The 19,516-nt window shown below is 44.5% G+C and overlaps 2 protein-coding genes across 5 annotated transcripts in view; one reads left to right on the forward strand and one right to left on the reverse strand.

Annotated features, from left to right (window-relative positions):
- Nucleotides 1–19,516, forward strand: part of LOC135976492 (spidroin-1-like) — a 925,731-nt gene that overhangs the window by 487,045 nt on the left and 419,170 nt on the right. The window lies entirely within an intron of this gene.
- The window catches only part of VAV2 (vav guanine nucleotide exchange factor 2), a 310,659-nt gene that overhangs the window by 18,143 nt on the left and 273,000 nt on the right, over nt 1–19,516 (reverse strand). For all 4 annotated transcript variants that reach the window (XR_010593637.1, XM_065572399.1, XM_008169092.3 and 1 more), the window contains 8 exons: nt 13,681–13,767; nt 11,010–11,095; nt 9,018–9,150; nt 7,226–7,335; nt 6,419–6,520; nt 3,004–3,092; nt 1,499–1,515; nt 761–782 (listed from right to left, as the gene is read on the reverse strand). Coding sequence is in view for 3 of the 4 variants with exons in the window: in XM_065572399.1 (XP_065428471.1) it covers nt 761–782; nt 1,499–1,515; nt 3,004–3,092; nt 6,419–6,520; nt 7,226–7,335; nt 9,018–9,150; nt 11,010–11,095; nt 13,681–13,767 (646 nt within the window). In the remaining variant the exon portion in view is untranslated. The remainder of the gene's footprint in view (nt 1–760; nt 783–1,498; nt 1,516–3,003; nt 3,093–6,418; nt 6,521–7,225; nt 7,336–9,017; nt 9,151–11,009; nt 11,096–13,680; nt 13,768–19,516) is intronic.

The raw sequence follows: 19,516 nt of genomic DNA on the forward strand, positions 1-19,516 counted from the left end.
TAAAGATGCCTCCCCTGCCGCACTCAACTGACAATATTTATCTTAGCCCCCTTCTTTTCAGCTGCTTTTACCTCACCCCCACCCCGCAGCTAATGGGAGCAACATGCTCATGTTCAAAATGTTCATGTCGCCAGCTTGGATTAGGAGGACTTTTCCCCCAGGACGGGCTTTCCTGTAAGTGAAAGAGGCACAAAAGGGAGCTGGGTCTTTTTGTGCCAGGTGGGGCATTCAGGACTATCCCAGGGCCCTGGTCTGCATTCATCTTGAACAAGGGAAAATGTAACAGGGACCAGAGTGAATGGCGACGCTGACAGAAGAGAACTCTAGGAGCTACAGAGTGAGTTACCACCACTGCAATACAACCACATTTACACAGCCCTCACTGCCAGAGTATCTGAGCACCTCCCAATGTTTAATGTATTTAGCTTCACAATCCTGGGGAGACTGGGCTTCAAAAAAACCCAACACCCCCCCCCCCCAGTGTGGATGCAGTTATACTGGTAGAAGAGTGCTTAAACTGGTATAAGGCACCTTCATACTAGTATAAGTGTAGCGTTTTAGTGGCATAACTATGTTGGCAAAAAATCACCCCCCTAACCAACATAGTTGTACCAGTATAACTTAAGTGTAGACCAGGCTTTAGGTGCAAACACTGTATGAGAGCCGCTTCCAAAATTTGCCATCATCAACCTCTTTGAACCAGATCCCAATGCTGCCTCCCCTACATTACCCATTTACAAAACACCAACACCACCCTTACCAGGTCCTGTATTTAATGAGTCCTGCAAAGAGAGAGAAAAATAGTTTATGTTCAATTTAAATACATTCAGTTGCAATAAGTTTAAGATAAAATAAGATCCCCTTAAGTACCATAGTAATCTCTGCTCTTGCCCTGATCACCGCAAAGCTCCCTGTGCAGATTCAATTTTTTCCTAAGGCAAGGGGCATATCATGCTGTATCTACCCATAATTCTTCACTCTAGGGACAGGAAGGTTTCCATTCTCTGTAAGAGGAACCATCGCAATTTAGCAAGGGAAATACTGAGGTGAAAATTTATCCTTCTGCCCAAGTTCTCCATCTACGATAGCTCAGAATGCAGAGTCATTGCAGCATTGTGAGTCAGCACATCTGACGGTGATCACCACAAATGACAGGCAAGGCCCATGTGGAACAGGCCAATTCTGGTCTAAAAATGAAGGACATCTGTTACCAGCACTTATCCTGAGAGGTGCTCAGATCCCCAAAATCCCACAGAAGTGAAAGGAAATTGGGAGTGATCAGCTCCTTGTAGGTCCCTAGGATGTTGTGACACGGATATTAGCCAATGTAATGTTCGCAGTGACTGCTGGGGACCCTCCCCAAGGCCCATGCTGCTTCCAGGGCTAGTTGAAAGCTCACAGCTGTAATTCAATCTGGACTAGTGAAACACAGATGCCCCCACAGCCCCTGCCTGACAGGGAGTTAGAAGGGAATGAGAGGCTTGTTAAACAAACGTACCTGGTCTGCTGGAGAGCCTGAAAATAAATGTTAAAATAATTGGTTAATTTAGGGGGAAACGACCCTCTGTTTTGCACTTCCCTCTACTCCACGGCATAACTCAAGTGGCTACAGTGCCTCATCATCTTGACAGAAGGGACCAAAAGTGAGGCACTACAGACTTGCTCCAACGCCCACTGAAGTCAGTAGGAACCTTTCCATCCACATCACTGGGCTGTGGATCAGGCCCCAAATCGCACCCAGCTCTGCCAACGCACCTCAGGCCTGCAAACAATGCTGTGGTAACAAACACATCCTGAGCCGTGCCCTGCGGATTTGTGCCCGGCTGTGTGTGTGGTGGGGTATTGGGGGTGAGAGAGAGAAAGAGCATCGTGTGGTTATATTGCCCAAATGCCCATTAGAAATTAGACTAAGAACTGCATCCCCACCAACCACCACATCAGAGCAGTTGCAGATGTAAATATAGTAACCCATGGAGCCATCTACTGACAGCCTATTTGTTTGTCTCCATTACACACACACACACACACACACACACACACACTCTCTCTCACCTCCCTCCCCCTGCCCACTTAGGCGGTCTGATGGAATTTTCCTTCATTGTTGTCCCTTTTCCCTATCCTTGTTGCTTTCTAAGCGGCAACACTTTTACCTTCACCTGGAGGAAAGAATACTTTGTCTTCTCAGAGACTGGTTTGACATGACTTAGCCAAGAAGGGGTATTAAACAATGCAGTAAATTACCTTCCGTTACCCCTCTGCCTCCCACAACCCACAGCCAAACTCTGCAGCTTCCCAGTCAACATCTGTTCGGGTAGGAATCTCAAGATTGCTCCTAAATCAGATCTATATAGCCTGTACTTCATGTCCTACTACAGTAAGTCTCTTCTAGCATTAGCTTCAGCGAATCTGCCTGCAGGGAGATTTATTTTAGGGGGGAGGGATAGCTCAGTGGTTTGAGCATTGGCCTGCTAAACCCAGGGTTGTGAGTTCAAACCTTGAGAGGGCCATTTAGGGATCTGGGGCAAAAATCTGTCTGGGGATTGGTCCTGTTTTGAGCAGGTGGTTGGACTAGATGACCTCCTGAGGTCCCTTCCAACACTGATATTCTATGATTCTATGAATCATAGAAAGTTGGTTGCAAGATCCCACCTGATGCATGGTAGGGATTAAGTATCTTTCCAACTTGCTTGCTGGCTTTATGTTCCTTTACTGTATTCGGAGTAGTCCCCTGAAATGTATGTATATTTAGTACAGGGGACTACTTGAAATAGTCAGAATATACATATACACATACATACCCAGACATACACAAGAGCTACACACAGTGAGTTACCATACTAGGAAGTGGATGGAAAACTCTTACAAAAATTTCTTAATCTATTCAGAAATGGACATAAAACAGTGGATGACATTTAGTGCTAGTAAGAAAACAACTTCTGTCTATCAGATCATTCACAAGAAGCCGAGCCCGTTTAAAAACAGCTAGAATGTCAAAAGACTTACTGATCTTGCAGGGAGGAATAATTTCCAAGCATTCTTTGTGAGCACCTGCTCCACATTTCATACAAAGATAGCCCTGATAGAAAGTTCCTCTGTGAAAACAGAAGTGGAAATTTACGATTTTTCTTCATTCCGGTCCCCTCCTTGATATTCCTCCCCAATTACCTGTTTGTTTTACTTCTTGCATGATAGTTTATTCTGTAAACTTTTTACTATTTTTTTTTTTTTGCTAGTGACTAACATATGTGAAAGGTGCCAGATGGATAATCCTTCAGTGTATCCAACCTGCAGGAATAAGAGCACTAGGAAGGAAATGTGCCTCTACTCTGAGTTGGTAGGACCCACATCTAGGTAGCTCTGCCTTCTCCTTCATTCATTCCTCAGCTTCTCTGCTGATGGTGGCCCATGTGGGTGTATCTGTGCCAACGACAATCGTGACTTTTGCAACGTGGGCATGTCCCCCTGGGAAGCGGATTGAAACCACCAGCTCATTTCATATCGGGGCCCCGGACTCATCAGGTGGTAACCTGCAGTCACCTCTAACCTGGAGCTTCACGCTGGTGACTTAGCAGTGAGTAGACTCCCTACCCCTGTACCATCCCTGCAAGCCATCCACTTATGAACGCTACACCCTTAGGGAAGGTCAAACACCACCTGATAAAAGCCAAAAGTCAACACAGAGCCCTATTTCCCAGTTGAGCTTGCTGTACATCTGCAGAAGGCTCTACAGCTGACGTCATAATGTTGGGCTAAAATCTCAGCCATTTTCAAGCAGGGAAGGTTGGATAAGTTGGATATTAGGGAAAACTTTTTCACTAGGAGGGTGGTGAAGCACTGGAATGGGTTCCCTAGGGAGGTGATGGAATCTCCTTCCTTAGAGGTTTTTAAGGCCCAGCTTGACAAAGCCCTGGCTGGGATGATTTAGTTGGGAATTGGTCCTGCTTTGAGCAGGGGGTGGGACTAGATGATCTCCTGAGGTCTCTTCCAACCCTGATATTCTAGGATTCTAAGGTCAAATTCATTCAATAAAAACTTCCATTGAGTCTAAAATCCCAACAATAAGCATTGGTGTTTTTGTGCAGAGGAGGATTAAGCAAAGATATCAAATTGGTCAGTGGGAACACACGAACAAATCGGAGGAGAGTGTATGATCTGTGTTTAAAAAGAACCTGACTCTCCTACAGTGTTAATATAGACAAATCCTCACTAGGCATGACGTTATACTGCCACTGATGGGCATCACACTGAAAGGAGGACATACCTCTGGTATAGTTAAACTATCAGACTCCTGGGATTTATTCCCAGCTCTGCCACTTGACCTTAGGTAAATCACTTAACCGCCCTGTGCCTCAGTTTACTTATCTGTGAAGTGGGGAGAATAGGATTTAGCCAACCTCAGGAGGCAGAGACGGGGAGGTGGTTTTTGAAACCTAATTTCTTGTGATGTGCTTTCAAATTTCCCCTATGAAATATGCAGTATAAGTGCAAAGACCTATTACTAAATGATAGCCTGTCATTAGTTACCAGATCACGAGCTTGCAGGACTGTACGGCAAAAACCCACGTGGATACAGTGTTTATTTGAATCCTGATTGGTTTAGCTATTAAATGTTATTGATGTTCCAAACCAATCCCATAAGATTGCTCATGGAGAGGTTCTCAGAATAGCATAGAAAGACCAGCAGCGACAATGCACACAATTCAATATGCACAAGGAGTTTCTTAATGCAACATTTGTTGAGCTAATGATAATTTCACTTGCCATTGGGTAGGCCAAGCAATAAGCAGCCCCCCTGGGCAGGTTATAGCTTCAGCGTCTGGTCCTTGTATGCAAGATTTATCTATAGCCTCAGGCCAGCAATTCTTGCTCCTTGCAGAAATTCTGCAATGATGCATAAAGGATTCTGTTTCCTGTCAAATGGCCAGATATTTATACCTGCTTTCCCATAGCAATGGGGCAGGGGCATGGACTGATAGCTCCTGTAGCTACGAGGCTATCCTGAGCATTAGGGTCATTTATGCGATACAGCAGAGGTGAGCTGGAAGTCTGGGAGTTAGGTGTGAATTGAGAGCGGAGGAAAGGAAAAGAATGAAAAGAGGGAATAAAAAAGACAAACCCATTTTAGATGTTGAAAACATCTAGCCAAAGGGCTGAGGAGTATGAATTTTAAGTCACAAAGAGCTCACACATGACAGTCTCCCATTATTGTGTCCCCGTGAAATGTCCGTTAGATCAGTGGTTCTCAACCAGGGGGACGCAAGCTGGTTTCAGGGGGGCCACCAAGCAGGGCCAGTGTTAGACTCGCTGGGGCCCAGGGCAGAAAGCTGAAGCCCCCACCAGATGGGGCTGAAGTCCAGGGACCTGAGCCCCGCCACCCAAGGCTGAAGCTGAACTTCATTTTGTGGGGTCCTGTGGCGTGGGGCTCCAGACAACTGCCCTACCTGCTACCTCCTAACACTGGCTCTGGCTTTTATATGCAGAAAACCAGTTGTTATGGCACAGGTGGGCCACAGAGTTTTTATAGCACGTTGGGGGTGCCTCAGAAAGAAAAAGGTTGGGAACCCCTGTGTTAGACAGTGGACCCACTGTGTTGAATATGGAGTCCCCCAGAGGATGGAAAGCTACGCAGAATCCAGGTTTGGGGATGTGGAAAGAGTCAAGAGAACTCCTGGTGGCGCCTGTATTGGATCAGCCAGCCTGCGATGCGACAGCAAGGGGTGTCAAGTAAGTGAGCTGCCCCCAATGTGGGAAGACAGCCAGGCTTGGTGTGGATTAATGAGTCAAAAATCTATAGTTCAAATACAACCACAAGCCTGGAGAGCTGGAAGACGCCCATGGGCCCAACTGCTCCACACAGGGAGCGGCTGAGTAGTGTGACCGTGATACTGCAGAGCTAACATCCTGGTTAATGACATGAGGGCATGGTTTGTGGGAAAGGCTTAGGCTGGGATTCCCATTGACCTTCAGCAGGTGTTGGGTACCTCTCTGCCCACTGTGCCTTTGAAAATCCCACCTTTTGTGGGCCAGAGTGAATGCGGAACAAAGATGGCTCCATCTTAGGGACAGAGAGGGGAGTGGCAAATACAGCACAGCTGTCAGTTAACATTGGGCAGGTGTGTGCATGAAATACTGATAAAATCACAGTCTGTTCCCACCCAAATTTGTCCTCCCGGGTCAGGGCGAAGGGGCCTTTTATCACCAACGCGGATTTCAAATTCGCCATAGCCTGAAACTCCGCAGCTGACAAGCAGTAAGTCAGAGAATCTCAGATTCCTAGCCCTGCCCATCTCACATCTTTTCTCGACTGGGTGAAAGACCAGGGAAATGATGAATGAGCAATTACACTCTTTTTTTTTTTTAAATGGACATGTTTTTAAAAAAAGTTTTCATCTGGAAGAGCCAGAAGAGCACTGCTCACCTTAAAAACATCTTGCACGCTTTGCAGTTGGTCGTCTTTTCAAACGTGTACATCTGGAAGTTGTGGTGATTCGCGCTGGCTTTTTCTGGCTTAATGTTGGACCTATCTCCAAAGAAGGGAAAAACCAAAACAAAAGACAAACCCCAAAGTTGTATCAACCTGCCCTTGCCAGACTTTCCAACTTCTATGGTTGCAGCTACCGTCTGGATTTCAGTCAAAGTTTTGAAATCACAAAGCCTGGTATAAGATCTCGCACAAGAGTAAAAGAATTAAAAGAATCATTTGGGGCTAGTGGTTGGGAGAGGGTTATGTGTGGTGCGTTAAACTTTCATTGATCTATTCACACATGATCCTGTCTTTCCCTCCTAAGTCAGTCATTAACTAGAATTCACCACTGTGCAGAAGGCCAATATGAGACCTACGCACTACTTATGTCCTCAAAATAGGGCTTAAATAGGATGCCACGCCCTCGTGCCGACTATCTGTGCAGATTTTAGCCCTTAACTCCGGTTGTTTGGTCAAATACATGCTCAACGTTGCATGCCATAGGTTTTCTTCCAAGGTGGCAATTTCTATAGACATCTTCCCTGCACAAGCTTTTTGCATGAACCGTTTGGTTAGATGCTATCACATAAGGCCCAATTCCGGAAGCCCTTTGTGCATGGACGTCCTATGGAAGTCAGTGAGAGTTGCAGAACAGAGCGCTGGGCTCTGAGAACTAGCAACTGAGTTGACCAGGCCATGTTTCATTAGCAGCAATAGTGTGCACCCCAAGATGATTTTTGCAGGGAAGCTTAAAACACTCACATTGCCATTTCAAACTGCTCCATCCACTTCCTCTTCATGTCTTCCGTCTTGCAGAAAAACTGGAAGCCCTGCTTTCCTTGAAGGTGAATCAGGTAGAACCCATATGACCACTGCAACAGGAAATCAAAATAAATGATCAGATGTTGGTTCTTTCACCCTTACCTCTTTGTCTGCTGAATGCTTAAGCAACAACATCTGGGGCGGGGTTGGGGGCTAATTCAGGTCCATTTGTCATCTGTTTTACTTGCCTCTGTGGTTACAATGGACCTCTCTGGTGATAAAAGCAGGGAAGTGGTGCAAAGACCAGCTTTGTATCTCTATTGTACCTTGCAACAAATGACTTAATGGTTGACTCTGGTGCACACCATCATCAACCAGAATTTCATGGCAGCAGATGGGAAAGAACCCAGATCCTGCAGCTGCAAAAAGCTCAGGTCCCTGCCATTAAAGCTAAAGGAGACTCTCCATTCACCATCAGCAATATAGAGCCTATGACACACATCCAACCTGCCCTGCAGAAGGCAGTGGTGCATATACACACTAGCCAGTTCACTACAATGTTAAAGAAAATAAAGTGGATCTCGTGGTTGCTTACCATTTTTCCATGAGACTAGAAAGCATAAGAGAGCAAAGTGGAAACACAATTCATTAAAACACAAGGCTAGCAATCTCTCTTCAACATCACAGCAGCAAAGCCACCAATTATTTTCAAAATGGCACAACAGCTCCCTTGTTGCTATCCTGTACATTTTGTACCACACTAACGGGGTGGCCAAAGCTGCTAAGCTGTGGAGTCTACTGGGATGCAGATTTTCCTTTGTGTCATCACCTCAGCCCAAAACCAGGCTAAGTATGTGCATCTCTGATAGAGAAACTTGGTTTAGAAGAGTGTACCCAATGCAAAAAGCCTGCCATGTCCATGCTAACCCTGAAAAATAGACACTTTCTACAGCTTCGAGGGTTGTCTGCTGAGGGACAGGTCCAAGAAGCTACAAAGATCCCACCAGACCAAGGCTTCCGCCACGATCTTTGGGTCAGCCATTTTTAAAGAAACAGCACTCTCCACCGGGAGATTTGAACTCCAGTATTGATAACTCCCACGCAGCACTAGGAAGGAGTAATCATTAGAGATGCCTTTTCCAGAACACTTATTGCTGGAGGTTCCACTCCCATTAGCTCTTCTGAACAACAGGCAATGATAAACCTGGCCACCCGGCCCACGTTCCCTCTCCCAATGATAACTCAGGAGCTAGTGCTTGAGAGCGCGAGAGCCGCTGTGCTTGCCATGATCTGCAGTCTAGAATACTAGGTTAGTATTCTGTAAAATGCACCGAGGCACGGGGAGCGTGAAGCTTGGAGCCCGGAATGAGACACACACAACTAACGCCCAGGCACCCGGATGTGTGAATTGGAATAAGCATGTGTATGTCTTGCCCATTCTTCCCCATCCTCCATTCTTTTTTTTAGGTCATTTTTATCCTTTCCAATTTGTCTGTGAATTACTCTCTCTGAGAGTGGCTTCTCTAAAAGAACAGAGCAGCTTCCCCCATTCCAGTCAAGTCATTCTAACTTCTCGAGGTCTCTTTTGCAGGACCCAGGTCCGGGGACCCAGCTCAGTCTCCCATTTCTAAGCTCCGTGCCCTGAAATCGAAGGGTTGATTGTCCAGATTTTACAAGCGTGATTTCTGTTTTAGAAGTCCAATGGGAGAGGAGGTGCCCTAGGACACTGACCTGCATGAGTATGAAAAGCTGTCCAAGAGAGCTAAGCCAGTTCCTTGCTCTGTCCACCTACCTTCTTAATGTCCTTGTTGTTCATGGGATCATCCGTCATCTTATGGAAAAGCAGCTCGATAATTTCTTTCAACTCATAATTGTATCCTTTCCTTTTACAGACGATCACCACTTTATCGAACAAAAATAAATACCTGCCAGAAACCAAATCCCACATCTAATTATATATACACCTTTCACAGAAAGCTCAGCGGAGAGGATTCCCCGGTCAGGACAGTGAAACGTTGCTAGCTATATAATGATTTAACATTGAAAGTGCTCGGTGTCAATGCAATTTTAAGTAACAACCAAATTAATGAGGATGAAACGTATGGAAACATAGGACCAAATATCCTGCTGGTGTCACTCAACTGACTATAAGGGAGACCATTTGGCCCATAGATCGTCTTACTGGGCAAGGGACTCGGTGAAAAATAAAATTAACCTTCAGTTTGTTTATTTTGAAAAACTTCAGAACAACAGTTCTTTTTAGAAGAAAATGTTTGACTCCTGTGATGATAGAGCTCTCAAAGGTGGTTCATAGACAGGCCACGTAGTGAGAAGACATGTCAGTTTTGCTTCCTGAGGCTCTTCTAACTGTAAACCAGAGCACCCAAGAGCTGTTATATATTTCACTTGTAGGTAACCTCCAGGAAACATACAGTACTCCGTAGTCATACAGGAAAAAGCTCCCCAGCTCTGTTTGAGACACCCTGAAATCACCACTGGAAAGGTTCACTTAGCACACACAATCCCCTCAATAGGGATGCAGCTTTATTTGACTCTGCAGAAAAAATAAGAAGACAGGGCTTTCCTCTGAATGCCCTCTCTGCAGTGCTCAAAACGAGTGTAAGTGGCTTTAAACCTAACTACGCGTCCTACAATTCCGCAGGTTGGCAGTGAATCTGAACGGAACAGAGAAGACTCTGCATTTGCAAAGCCCAAAAGAGCTTTAGCCCCCCCAAACAATGAGTTTTAAAGTAACAAAAAACAACCTAAGCATTTCACTGTGGATGAAACTTGTGGACTCTAGAATTGCCAGTTTTTTTTATGATTTAACATCGGACTTGAAAGCTTCTGCCTCTGGGCATTGTGGGATATATGACTGGGGCCTGAGGAGAAACACTGGAAGTGAACACCCTCCAGGCTTTGGGAGAGTGCTAGTCAGCATCTAAACCTGGGCCTAGAGATGAATTTCACAGCTTACCTGTCACCTCCTTATAATGGGCCACACCTGCTTTCAAACACACTAAATTGCTGGGAGGCGGAGAGCTGAAATCCATACTAAGCTCTGACTTCTTATCTCTAGAAGATCGGGCCTCTTCAAACTAGATTGGCCAGCGCACTACAAAATCTACGGTAGGAAAAATCCTGCATTGGCAGAAGGATGGACGGGATGATTATCCCGTCTTTTCTGTGTAATGCAACACCCCCTAGCTGGGTTGTCAGCAATGGGACTTGAACCTGAAGCCTCTGCACCTAAAAGCAAGAGCTTCTACTCTCCAAGCTTCTTTGGCTCCAAGACTGTAGGTGATATAAACCTCTGTGCTTCAGCCACTAGAGGGGGACAGAAAGCCACGCCATCTATCTGCAGGTTCCGCACACACCCTGGTCAGGGAACCTCAGGAGTCTGCCTAGGTCAAATTCTTATACCAGGCACCAAGCGTAAGGCGATGCCCCTGGGTGAGTCAGCACGAGCCAGGACTGAGCCCATGACCTATGGATCTAAACCCATTATGATTCTAAGACCGATGTTAAGCTGTATTAGAGCCCCCGGCTAGGGTGACCAGCCAGCAAGTGTGAAAAATTGGGACAGGGTAATAGGCGCCTATATAAGACAAAGCCCCAAATATCAGGACTGAATCAGGACATCTGGTCACACTACCCCAAGTGCATAGCAATAAGGAGCCCTGAGCTGCACTTAGCATTTGGAATGGTGTTTCTTGTAACTTGGCTTTCTGGGAGAACGTTGTCATTTTTCATTGTCCACTTCTTCGTTTCTTCGTTCACTCACCTGTCCTGCTTGGTGTGGTTCACTATGGAACGGACTTTCAGTTCACCGTCTATCTTTGGCCTCCCGAATTCTTCCAGTTTCCCTTGCTGCGGGTAGCAAAACGTATGTTAGCAATGAGAGGTTTTTTATTTCTGAACCCAAAAAGTCTCTGAATGTGGCACAAAACGTAAAGAAACAAAAGAAGACAGTTTCCAAAGGGCAATAAAGCCCCTCCTCCCCCACCAACACCCGAACAATCAGTTTCACACATACAGAATGGGAAGAGACTGTCTAGGAAGGAGTACAGCAGAAAGGGATCTAGGGGTTATAGTGGACCACAAGCTAAATATGAGTCAACAATGTAATGCTGTTGCAAAAAAAGCAAACATGATTCTGGGATGCATTAACAGGTGTGTTGTGAGCAAGACACGAGAAGTCATTCTTCCGCTCTACTCTACGCTGGTTAGGCCTCAACTGGAGTATTGTGTCCAGTTCTGGGCACTGCATTTCAAAAAAGATGTGGAGAAATCGGAGAGGGTCCAGAGAAGAGTAACAAGAATGATTAAAGGTCTTGAGAACGTGACCTATGAAGGAAGGCTGAAAGAATTGGGTTTGTTTAGTTTGGAAAAGAGAAGACTGAGAGGGGACATGATAGCATTTTTCAGGTATCTAAAAGGGTGTCATAAGGAGGAGGGAGAAAACTTGTTCACCTTAGCCTCTAAGGATAGAGCAAGAAGCAATGGGCTTAAACTGCAGCAAGGGAGGTTTATGTTGGACATTAGGAAAAAGTTCCTAACTGTCAGGGTGGTTAAACACTGGAATAAACTGCCTAGGGAGGTTGTGGAATCTCCATCTCTGGAGATATTTAAGAGTAGGTTAGATAAATGTCTATCCGGGATGGTCTAGACAGTATTTGGTCCTGCCATGAGGGCAGGGGCCTGGACTCGATGACCTCTCGAGGTCCCTTCCAGTCCTAGAATCTATGAATCTATGAACCCAGCTCAGATTTCAAAATGGGCCCCTAGCAAAGGAGAGAACCGCCACTCACCAAAACGTGAATCACCTCACCAGTTATGTTAGCTGGGATGGACTTGAATATAAAGAGGGAGAACATTCCAAAGACTCAGTAAATAGAGAAGGTGCACTGGCGTAAGATTATACTGTAGGGTCTATTTTGAGTGGCAGAGTTCATATAAACAGTAACACCTAAAGCCAGATGGAATTCCAATAGGCGACAGTTACCACAGAAAACAACCCTAGAAGTAGTGTTAGAACCCTGAGGCTAGTTTTTGGGTTTGATGACAAGTTAAGTCAAGGATCTGGGTGCAAAAGTTTAGCGGTCAAGTAATTTTTGCAAGATTTCCACTCTGGGTGGCAGAAATCTCATGAGATCAGCTTCTCTCGGGAGATTTTCTATTGAAACTGCACTGGAACCAGAAAATAGAGGTCTTCCAATTTTGGCTCCCATCTGGAACCAAAACCAGAGATTTGGGGCAGATTCAGAGGCCAAAATCATGAATCTCTCTCGCCCCCCCCCAAGCCCTCGCAAATGCTACTCAATACAGCACTGTTATTGAGTGATATGAAACACTCCACCTACAGAGTGCTCTTTTTTTATTAAAAAAAGTCTTGAATCTTCACCGTGGACCAGAAAAATACATATTGTATACAGCTGTGCATATAATCTGTGGTTATTTCATTGCTGTGCTGTGTGGGTTGTGTATACATAATGAGAATAAATCCATAACATCCGCTACCGAGAAACGAAATTAAACACAGAGCAGAGCGTGTGTGGGATTGATTTGAAGCAAGCAATGACTGCTTTGCTAACATTTCATCTTCTGCATGTCACACCAGCTCTCAGACTGTAGCAGGGAAAAGCAGATGCTTAAAGTACCCATTCGCATTCCAATTTTTAAAGAGCCCCACACATCTCATTTCTCATACAGTTCATGACTTATGACTGTTCCAATCAAAACCTATGAGCTGGAATGGCCTACATCCCACTTTGGAGTTTTCTCAGGTTTCTCTTGAAAACTAGGGATTCTGTTTCAAGTCTGTTAAAGAATCATCTATTAAAGTCGACAGTGTCCTCCGGACTCAGGATAACACAGAGAGGTACACGGTGCGGAGTGTACTCTGCTCCCATTGATTTCAGCTGCACTTCAGCAGATCAGTCCCTCATGTGGTTTGAAAAATAGATGTCTGGTCCATATTTTTGGAGTTCTGTGCTCAGGAATATATTACTTATGCTGCTCTTTCCCTTGTATACCGGGCTATACTCTTGTTCATAAAAATGTTTATTCATCTCCTCTCTCTACCCGCTTAACAGCGAAATAAAAACATTTTAAACAGCAGCCAGATGTGCAAGAATTCATTTTTGGAAAAGGACAGTCCCCCAACATTAGCGGCATGCAGAAATAAAGTACGGGAAATCCTTTCAATGGAAAAAAATGACAGTCCCACATCAGGATCAAATAGATTTTATAATGTATGGGTTCCATTTTTTGGAATTTGAACAAAATTAATACACAGATAAGAAGAGGTTGATCAAATACAAATTGGTCTTTTAAAGATAAGTACAGGTGATAAGTGAAATTTGTTAATACTTGTCTGGAGAGTTCAAGTATGTTAATAAAGATAAAATAAAAAGTTGGGGGCTAGGAGGAAAAGAGAAGATTCTCAGACTCACCAAATTTTCTATAGATTTCTGAAATTCACGTATTTTCTTTAAGGTCTCTTTGTCTCTCTTGACTTCATTTATGTACATGGCCAAGTCCTTAAGAGAAAAACAAATGTTGATTCAGTATTTCTGTTTCCCTTCTAATCAAGAATCCTTAAAAAAACCAAAAACACTCGACTTAAGGAGTCACTTCAGAAAGTGAAGATATCAGCAGCTCTGTAGGAATCAAACAACCAACTAGCACATTGACTGTGTGTCGGAGAAAATACAAATCGGGGAACTCAGAACTAGCGCAGAATATTTCTGCTGGATTTAAAACAAGAATCAGTCAATTAAAACCAAGTAAGCAAGCCACCCAAGCATGTCTGGTATCACTGTCTATAATCTCTGCATCAGTACATTGCTCACATATATCAAGAGTGCTCAATATTCTGCCAGCTGTATCATTCAACCTTTCTGAGACTCCTTAAGCACCTTGGCCCAAACATTCTCCATCCTTTCCCACGTGCCCTTCTAGGATTTTCTTGTTAAATAACTAGATAGGCGCTGCAACTCCACCGATGAATTAGCATTAGAGAGTATGACGGACTTAGAAAATCTTTAAAAGCGCAGTCCTGAGTTTCCATGCAGCAGCTACCTGAGCTGACGTTCAAGTTCCATCCAGCATAACTCTTAGAAAATAAAGAGCTTTCTGACTCTTCTCATTCTCCTCCATTCTCACACAGTGCCTTCCACCTCAACACTCCTTTTTCACTCCATTCACCATCATCCTAGTGCAAAAGGCACGTGCCAGACATTCTTAACCACCGTACCTTTGACCATCCTCTGTCTATATATTAACTAAACAGACAGTAAGCTACGCTGGACAAGGACCATGTCTATATTTGCTCCTAAGCCTCTTGACAACTTTTTAGCACTATGGCCCCAATCCAGCAAACCCCTAAAAACTTTTCAGTACTCCCACGTACTTCAATGTGACTTTAAACACGTGCTTAAGTGCTTTGCTGGATGGGGGCTTATTTCAGCAATACCACTGGAGTTCTTATAAAGGTAAAGCATCTTGCAAAATAACGATGGGAGCCCTGAACGCACATAACCATTTACAGCTGGGATGTCAGAGGTTAAGACATCTGTAAAAGAATTCTTCCAATACAAGGGAAAACTTTAGTGGAACTATTCCTGTGCTGAAAATAGTCACAGTAATCAAGTGTGTCTTTGCATTACAGAGATCAGATTCCTCCTGGTTATTGCATTCTCCGGCCAAGTTCCCCAGTTACCTGAATTCTGACCCAGAAGGCAGAGAAAGACTTCTCTAACCCTTCCACCACACTAATTTCTTACTACATCTTGAACAGTATTTTTTAATATATTTATGGCCTGTCATCTAGATGCCTCTGTCTCTTTTCCCTCAACTATAATTCTTGTCAGCTTGGATTAAATCTGAACACCACAGAATTTTTCAAGACATCCCCTCGGGTGCAAACTTTCTACAGCTTTCCAACATAAGAAGGATTAATCACAGATGATAATCATAATCTTAAATGACAATAGTTATATAACATCACATAATACCAACACTGACTATTTAAATGGGTGACAGTTAGGACGGGGGAAAAGGGTAAAGTGATCAGGTGAAGTAAGATTCCCCTGCATGTCAAAGTCACCTGAAGCCACTTCCCTTCTCATTTGCTTCCTCCTATGGAACAGGCCATCTTGCAAACATGGGAGAAACACAGCCTTGAGATCTACAGTGAACCATCAGCTTGACCAGATGTGCAAACTGGGCTCCTTCACAATGTAACAAGCATTAAAGCAACCTTTGCGTTGTACACAGTGATTTGTGTGCAAGACTGTGCACCCAGGCGATGGGATTTTGCGTATGCTAAAGACTTACATGTGCAAATCTTGCACAAATGCCATTGCCTTGTGCTAGTTCATGCAAATGACCATGCATGGAAAATCAGAAGTGAGGCTGAAGACCCTGGGACAATTCAGCTCTAGGCTTGGCTAACTAGACGTCTGGGTTTCCCATCACTGGCGCATAGGTGCGCTAGAATCGTCCAGCTAATGAACAAGGCTGGACTCCAGATGAAATAAACCATTTGAAAACTAAGCCTAGATTTTCATACCAATTAAAGTAAAATTTTGAGGTTTCCTGTGACCATGGCAAGTCCAACACTGAGTCAAATCTATACCCTCGTGATGGTGTGAAAATGGAAGCAAACGATCCTGTCTGATGGCTACTTGCAGCTTTTTAAAGAAAACACAACCGTTAGCACAGCCAGGATTTTTTATTATTAGCATTGCATCTTAATCAACAAAGCCTGATCTCTTCAAAAACACACAGCCCCCAAAGGAATCAAATAGTGGAAAGACAGAATCCTGCAATGTGTGAAAATGTCTCTGTGACTCTCTCCCTTTTTTAAACTATCACCACATTCCACTAATCGCGCAGTGAACAGTGAATTTTTCAGGTGGGGAGTTCTGGATATCAGACGGAATAGCTCACACCAGCACTCGTGGTATGTTTACACTGCAAAAAAAACAAACAAACAAACAAACAAAAAAAAGACCCACTGTAGCAAGTCTCAGAACCAAGGTCAAATGACTTGGGCTCACGCGATGGGGCTAAAAATAGCAGTGTAGACATTCAGGCTCAGGCTGGAACCTGGACTCTGGAACCCAGCGAGGGGGATGCTCTCAGAGCCTGGACTCCAGCCTAAGGGTACTGTGACGGGTTGGATCACAGAAACCCCCTTGGGAGCTGCCACCCGATGTGCAAAGACTACCCCTGCTCCTGTTTTCCCTGCCAGCTCAGGACTCCAGCCCCCTGTCTTGCTGAGCCAGACACTCCCGTCTGGCTCCAGACACAGACCCAGGGTCCGAATCACTTGTCCCAAAGCTGCAAGTTACCTGAAAACAGCGTACAGAAGTGCGCTTGTCTTTAGCACTCAGATGCTCAACTCCCAATGGGGTCTAAACCCAAATAAATCCGTTTCACCCTGCATAAAGCTTATGCAGGGCAAACTCATAAATTGTTTGCCCTCTATAACACTGATAGAGAGATATGCACAGTTGTTTGCTCCCCCAGGTATTAATACATACTCTGAGTAAATTACTAAACAAAAAGTGATTTTATTAAATACAGACAGTAGGATTTAAGTGGTTCAAAGTAGTAACAGACAGAACAAAGTAAGTCACCAAGCAAAATAAAATAAAATGCGCAAATCTATGCCTAATCAAACTAAATACAGATAATCTCACCCTCAGAGATGTTTCAGTAAGTTTTTCTCAGACTGGACACCTTCCAGGCCTGGGCACAATTCTTTCCCCTGGTACAGCTCTTGTTGCAGCTCAGGTGGTAGCTAGGGGATTCTTCATGATGGCTTCTTCTCCCCTCTCTGTTCTCTTCCCCCCCTTTATATATCTTTTGCATAAGGCGGGAACTCTTTGTCTCTCTGGGTTTCCACCCCCCCTCACTGGAAAAGCACCAGGTTAAAGATGGATTCCAGTTCAGGTGACATGATCACATGTCACTGCAAGACTTCATTACTCACTTGCCAGCACACACATATACAGGAAGACTCACAGGTAAATACAGCCATCTGCAGACAATGGGAGTCATCAAGATTCCAAACCATCATTAATGGTCCACACTTTACACAATTACAATAGGCCCTCAGAGTTACATTTTATATTTCTAGTTTTAGATACAAGAGTGGTACATTTATACAAATCAGATGATCACACTCAGTAGATTATAAGCTTTGTAATGATACCTTACAAGAGACCTTTTGCATGAGGCATATCCCAGTTACTTTACATTCACTTATTACCGTATTTTCTCTAAAACCAGCTCAGTTATATTATATTGATTATCAAGTTTTTATAAAACCATATAGACTGCACAACGTCACAGGTACGTCTTCACTTACCGGAGGGTCCGGCGGCAGGCAATCGATGTTCTGGGATTGATTTATCGCGTCTGGTTAAGACACGATAAATCGATCCCGGAAGTGCTCGCCGTCGACGCCGGTACTCCAGCTCGGCGAGAGGAGTACGCGGCATCGACGGGGGAGCCTCCGTGCCGCGTCTGGACCCGCGGTAAGTTCGGACTAAGGTACTTCGAATTCAGCTACGTTATTAATGTAGCTGAATTTGCGTACCTTAGTCCGAAGTGGGGACTTAGTGGGGACCAGGCCAAAGTCAGAATATCTACATTGCTGTAAGCCCCATAGCGTGAGCCCGAGTCAGTTGACCCGGGCTCAGAGACTTGCTGTAATGGGTCTTTTGTTTCTGCAGTGTAGACATACTCTCAGACAGTGAAAAGTGGGGGAAGGGAAGGACACGTCATGACTCTTTCTTTCCATATATTTAAGGGATTGATTTATTTTCAAAGAGTCTCCTTCCCAATTCCTCTCCCGCCATTTAAATCCTTGCTCACCATCCAGGTTTATATTATAAATCTCTGTCTATCCATGGACCTGAGTAGTTCCCCCCCCCAATCCCACCCATACATTGGTTGAAGTTTCCAACACAATGGGAGAACTCTCAGGGATAATAGTCAAAACGAGTCAAGCTCTATGGGTCTGACTCAGTGCCCACTGAAATCAATAGACAGACGCCCATCGACTTCAGAGCAGGCCCTATATAGTAATAGGGACCGTTCCCCCTCCCCCCCAGGCATTACTCTGGAAAGTGCTGGGAATCCTTAATTCCCACTGACTGTGGCAGGAGTCAAAGGCACATAGCAGGCAACAGCCTTGGGCACGACGGATGTAATTCTTGATCCTTGCAGTACGAAACCAAACAAACTTTCAATTCACAGTTGGTCAGGAAGGTAAGAAGACCCACACAGCATTCAGGGAGTCATAGGCAGCACTTAGATAATTCACGTTGCAGAAAGAAGGGCTTTAGAAAACTACTTCAGTGGAACCCACAAGTTTAACTTTGTAATGGAAGAGAATCAAGGTAGGTCAGTGCCTGTTAGTAGCAGTAGATCAGACTGCAATGTCCTTCAAACAACCTTCATGTTCCCATGACCTACATACCAGCTCTGGATGCACTGGCTAGCAGGGATGATGACTAAAAAGGTCAGTCAACTTAAGTCCTAGGAAACGCAGCGTCATTAGAAAAAAAGCTGATCCGCAGAGGCAGAAAACAAACAACGCGATCTCAGAACATAGAGGGCAGCTCAGTGGTAAATGTTCTACAGGGTCATGAAGAAAATCTGGGTTTAATGACTGGTCCTACAGGCTGATTCCGCTCTGAATTACATGACTGGAAAACCAGAGAAACCTGCAGAAAACTGTGACGAAAATGCATTTGTTTGTGTTATGATTTTTCTCAAATTTGGGGGTTTCAAGGTTTTCATTGACACTCACAAACTTTCAAACACACAGAAATTTCCATTTTGCGGACAAGCCGTTTTCCATCAGAAAGACCCAAACAATTTAGATGGAAAAATCCCAACCCACTCCACTCAGTGGTATTCGGATCTGGATGATGGTGCATCCCCAGCTATGCTCCATGCAGACACAGTACACAAACACAAGAGGGACAAATTTCCACAACACTGATGTCGATGCGAAGTAACGCCGCACACGTCAATGGAGTCACTCCAGATTTACGCTGGTGAAAGTGAGAGTCGAATGTCACAGTACATCTACATACAATGGTTAACAGTGCAAAATTGCCAACCAATGCCGGCTTCCCACTGTGCTTTGGAGAGGAGATAACGGTGCCAACTATGCATTTGTTGTGAAATGACTTACTAGAGGGCATATGCATATCCTAAAGGAAAAGACATCTCTTTCCTCTGCCCGGATGTGTTACACTTTTCCCT

This window comes from Chrysemys picta, chromosome 18 (genome assembly GCF_011386835.1).
Source record: "Chrysemys picta bellii isolate R12L10 chromosome 18, ASM1138683v2, whole genome shotgun sequence".
NCBI classification, from domain to species: Eukaryota; Metazoa; Chordata; order Testudines; family Emydidae; genus Chrysemys; species Chrysemys picta.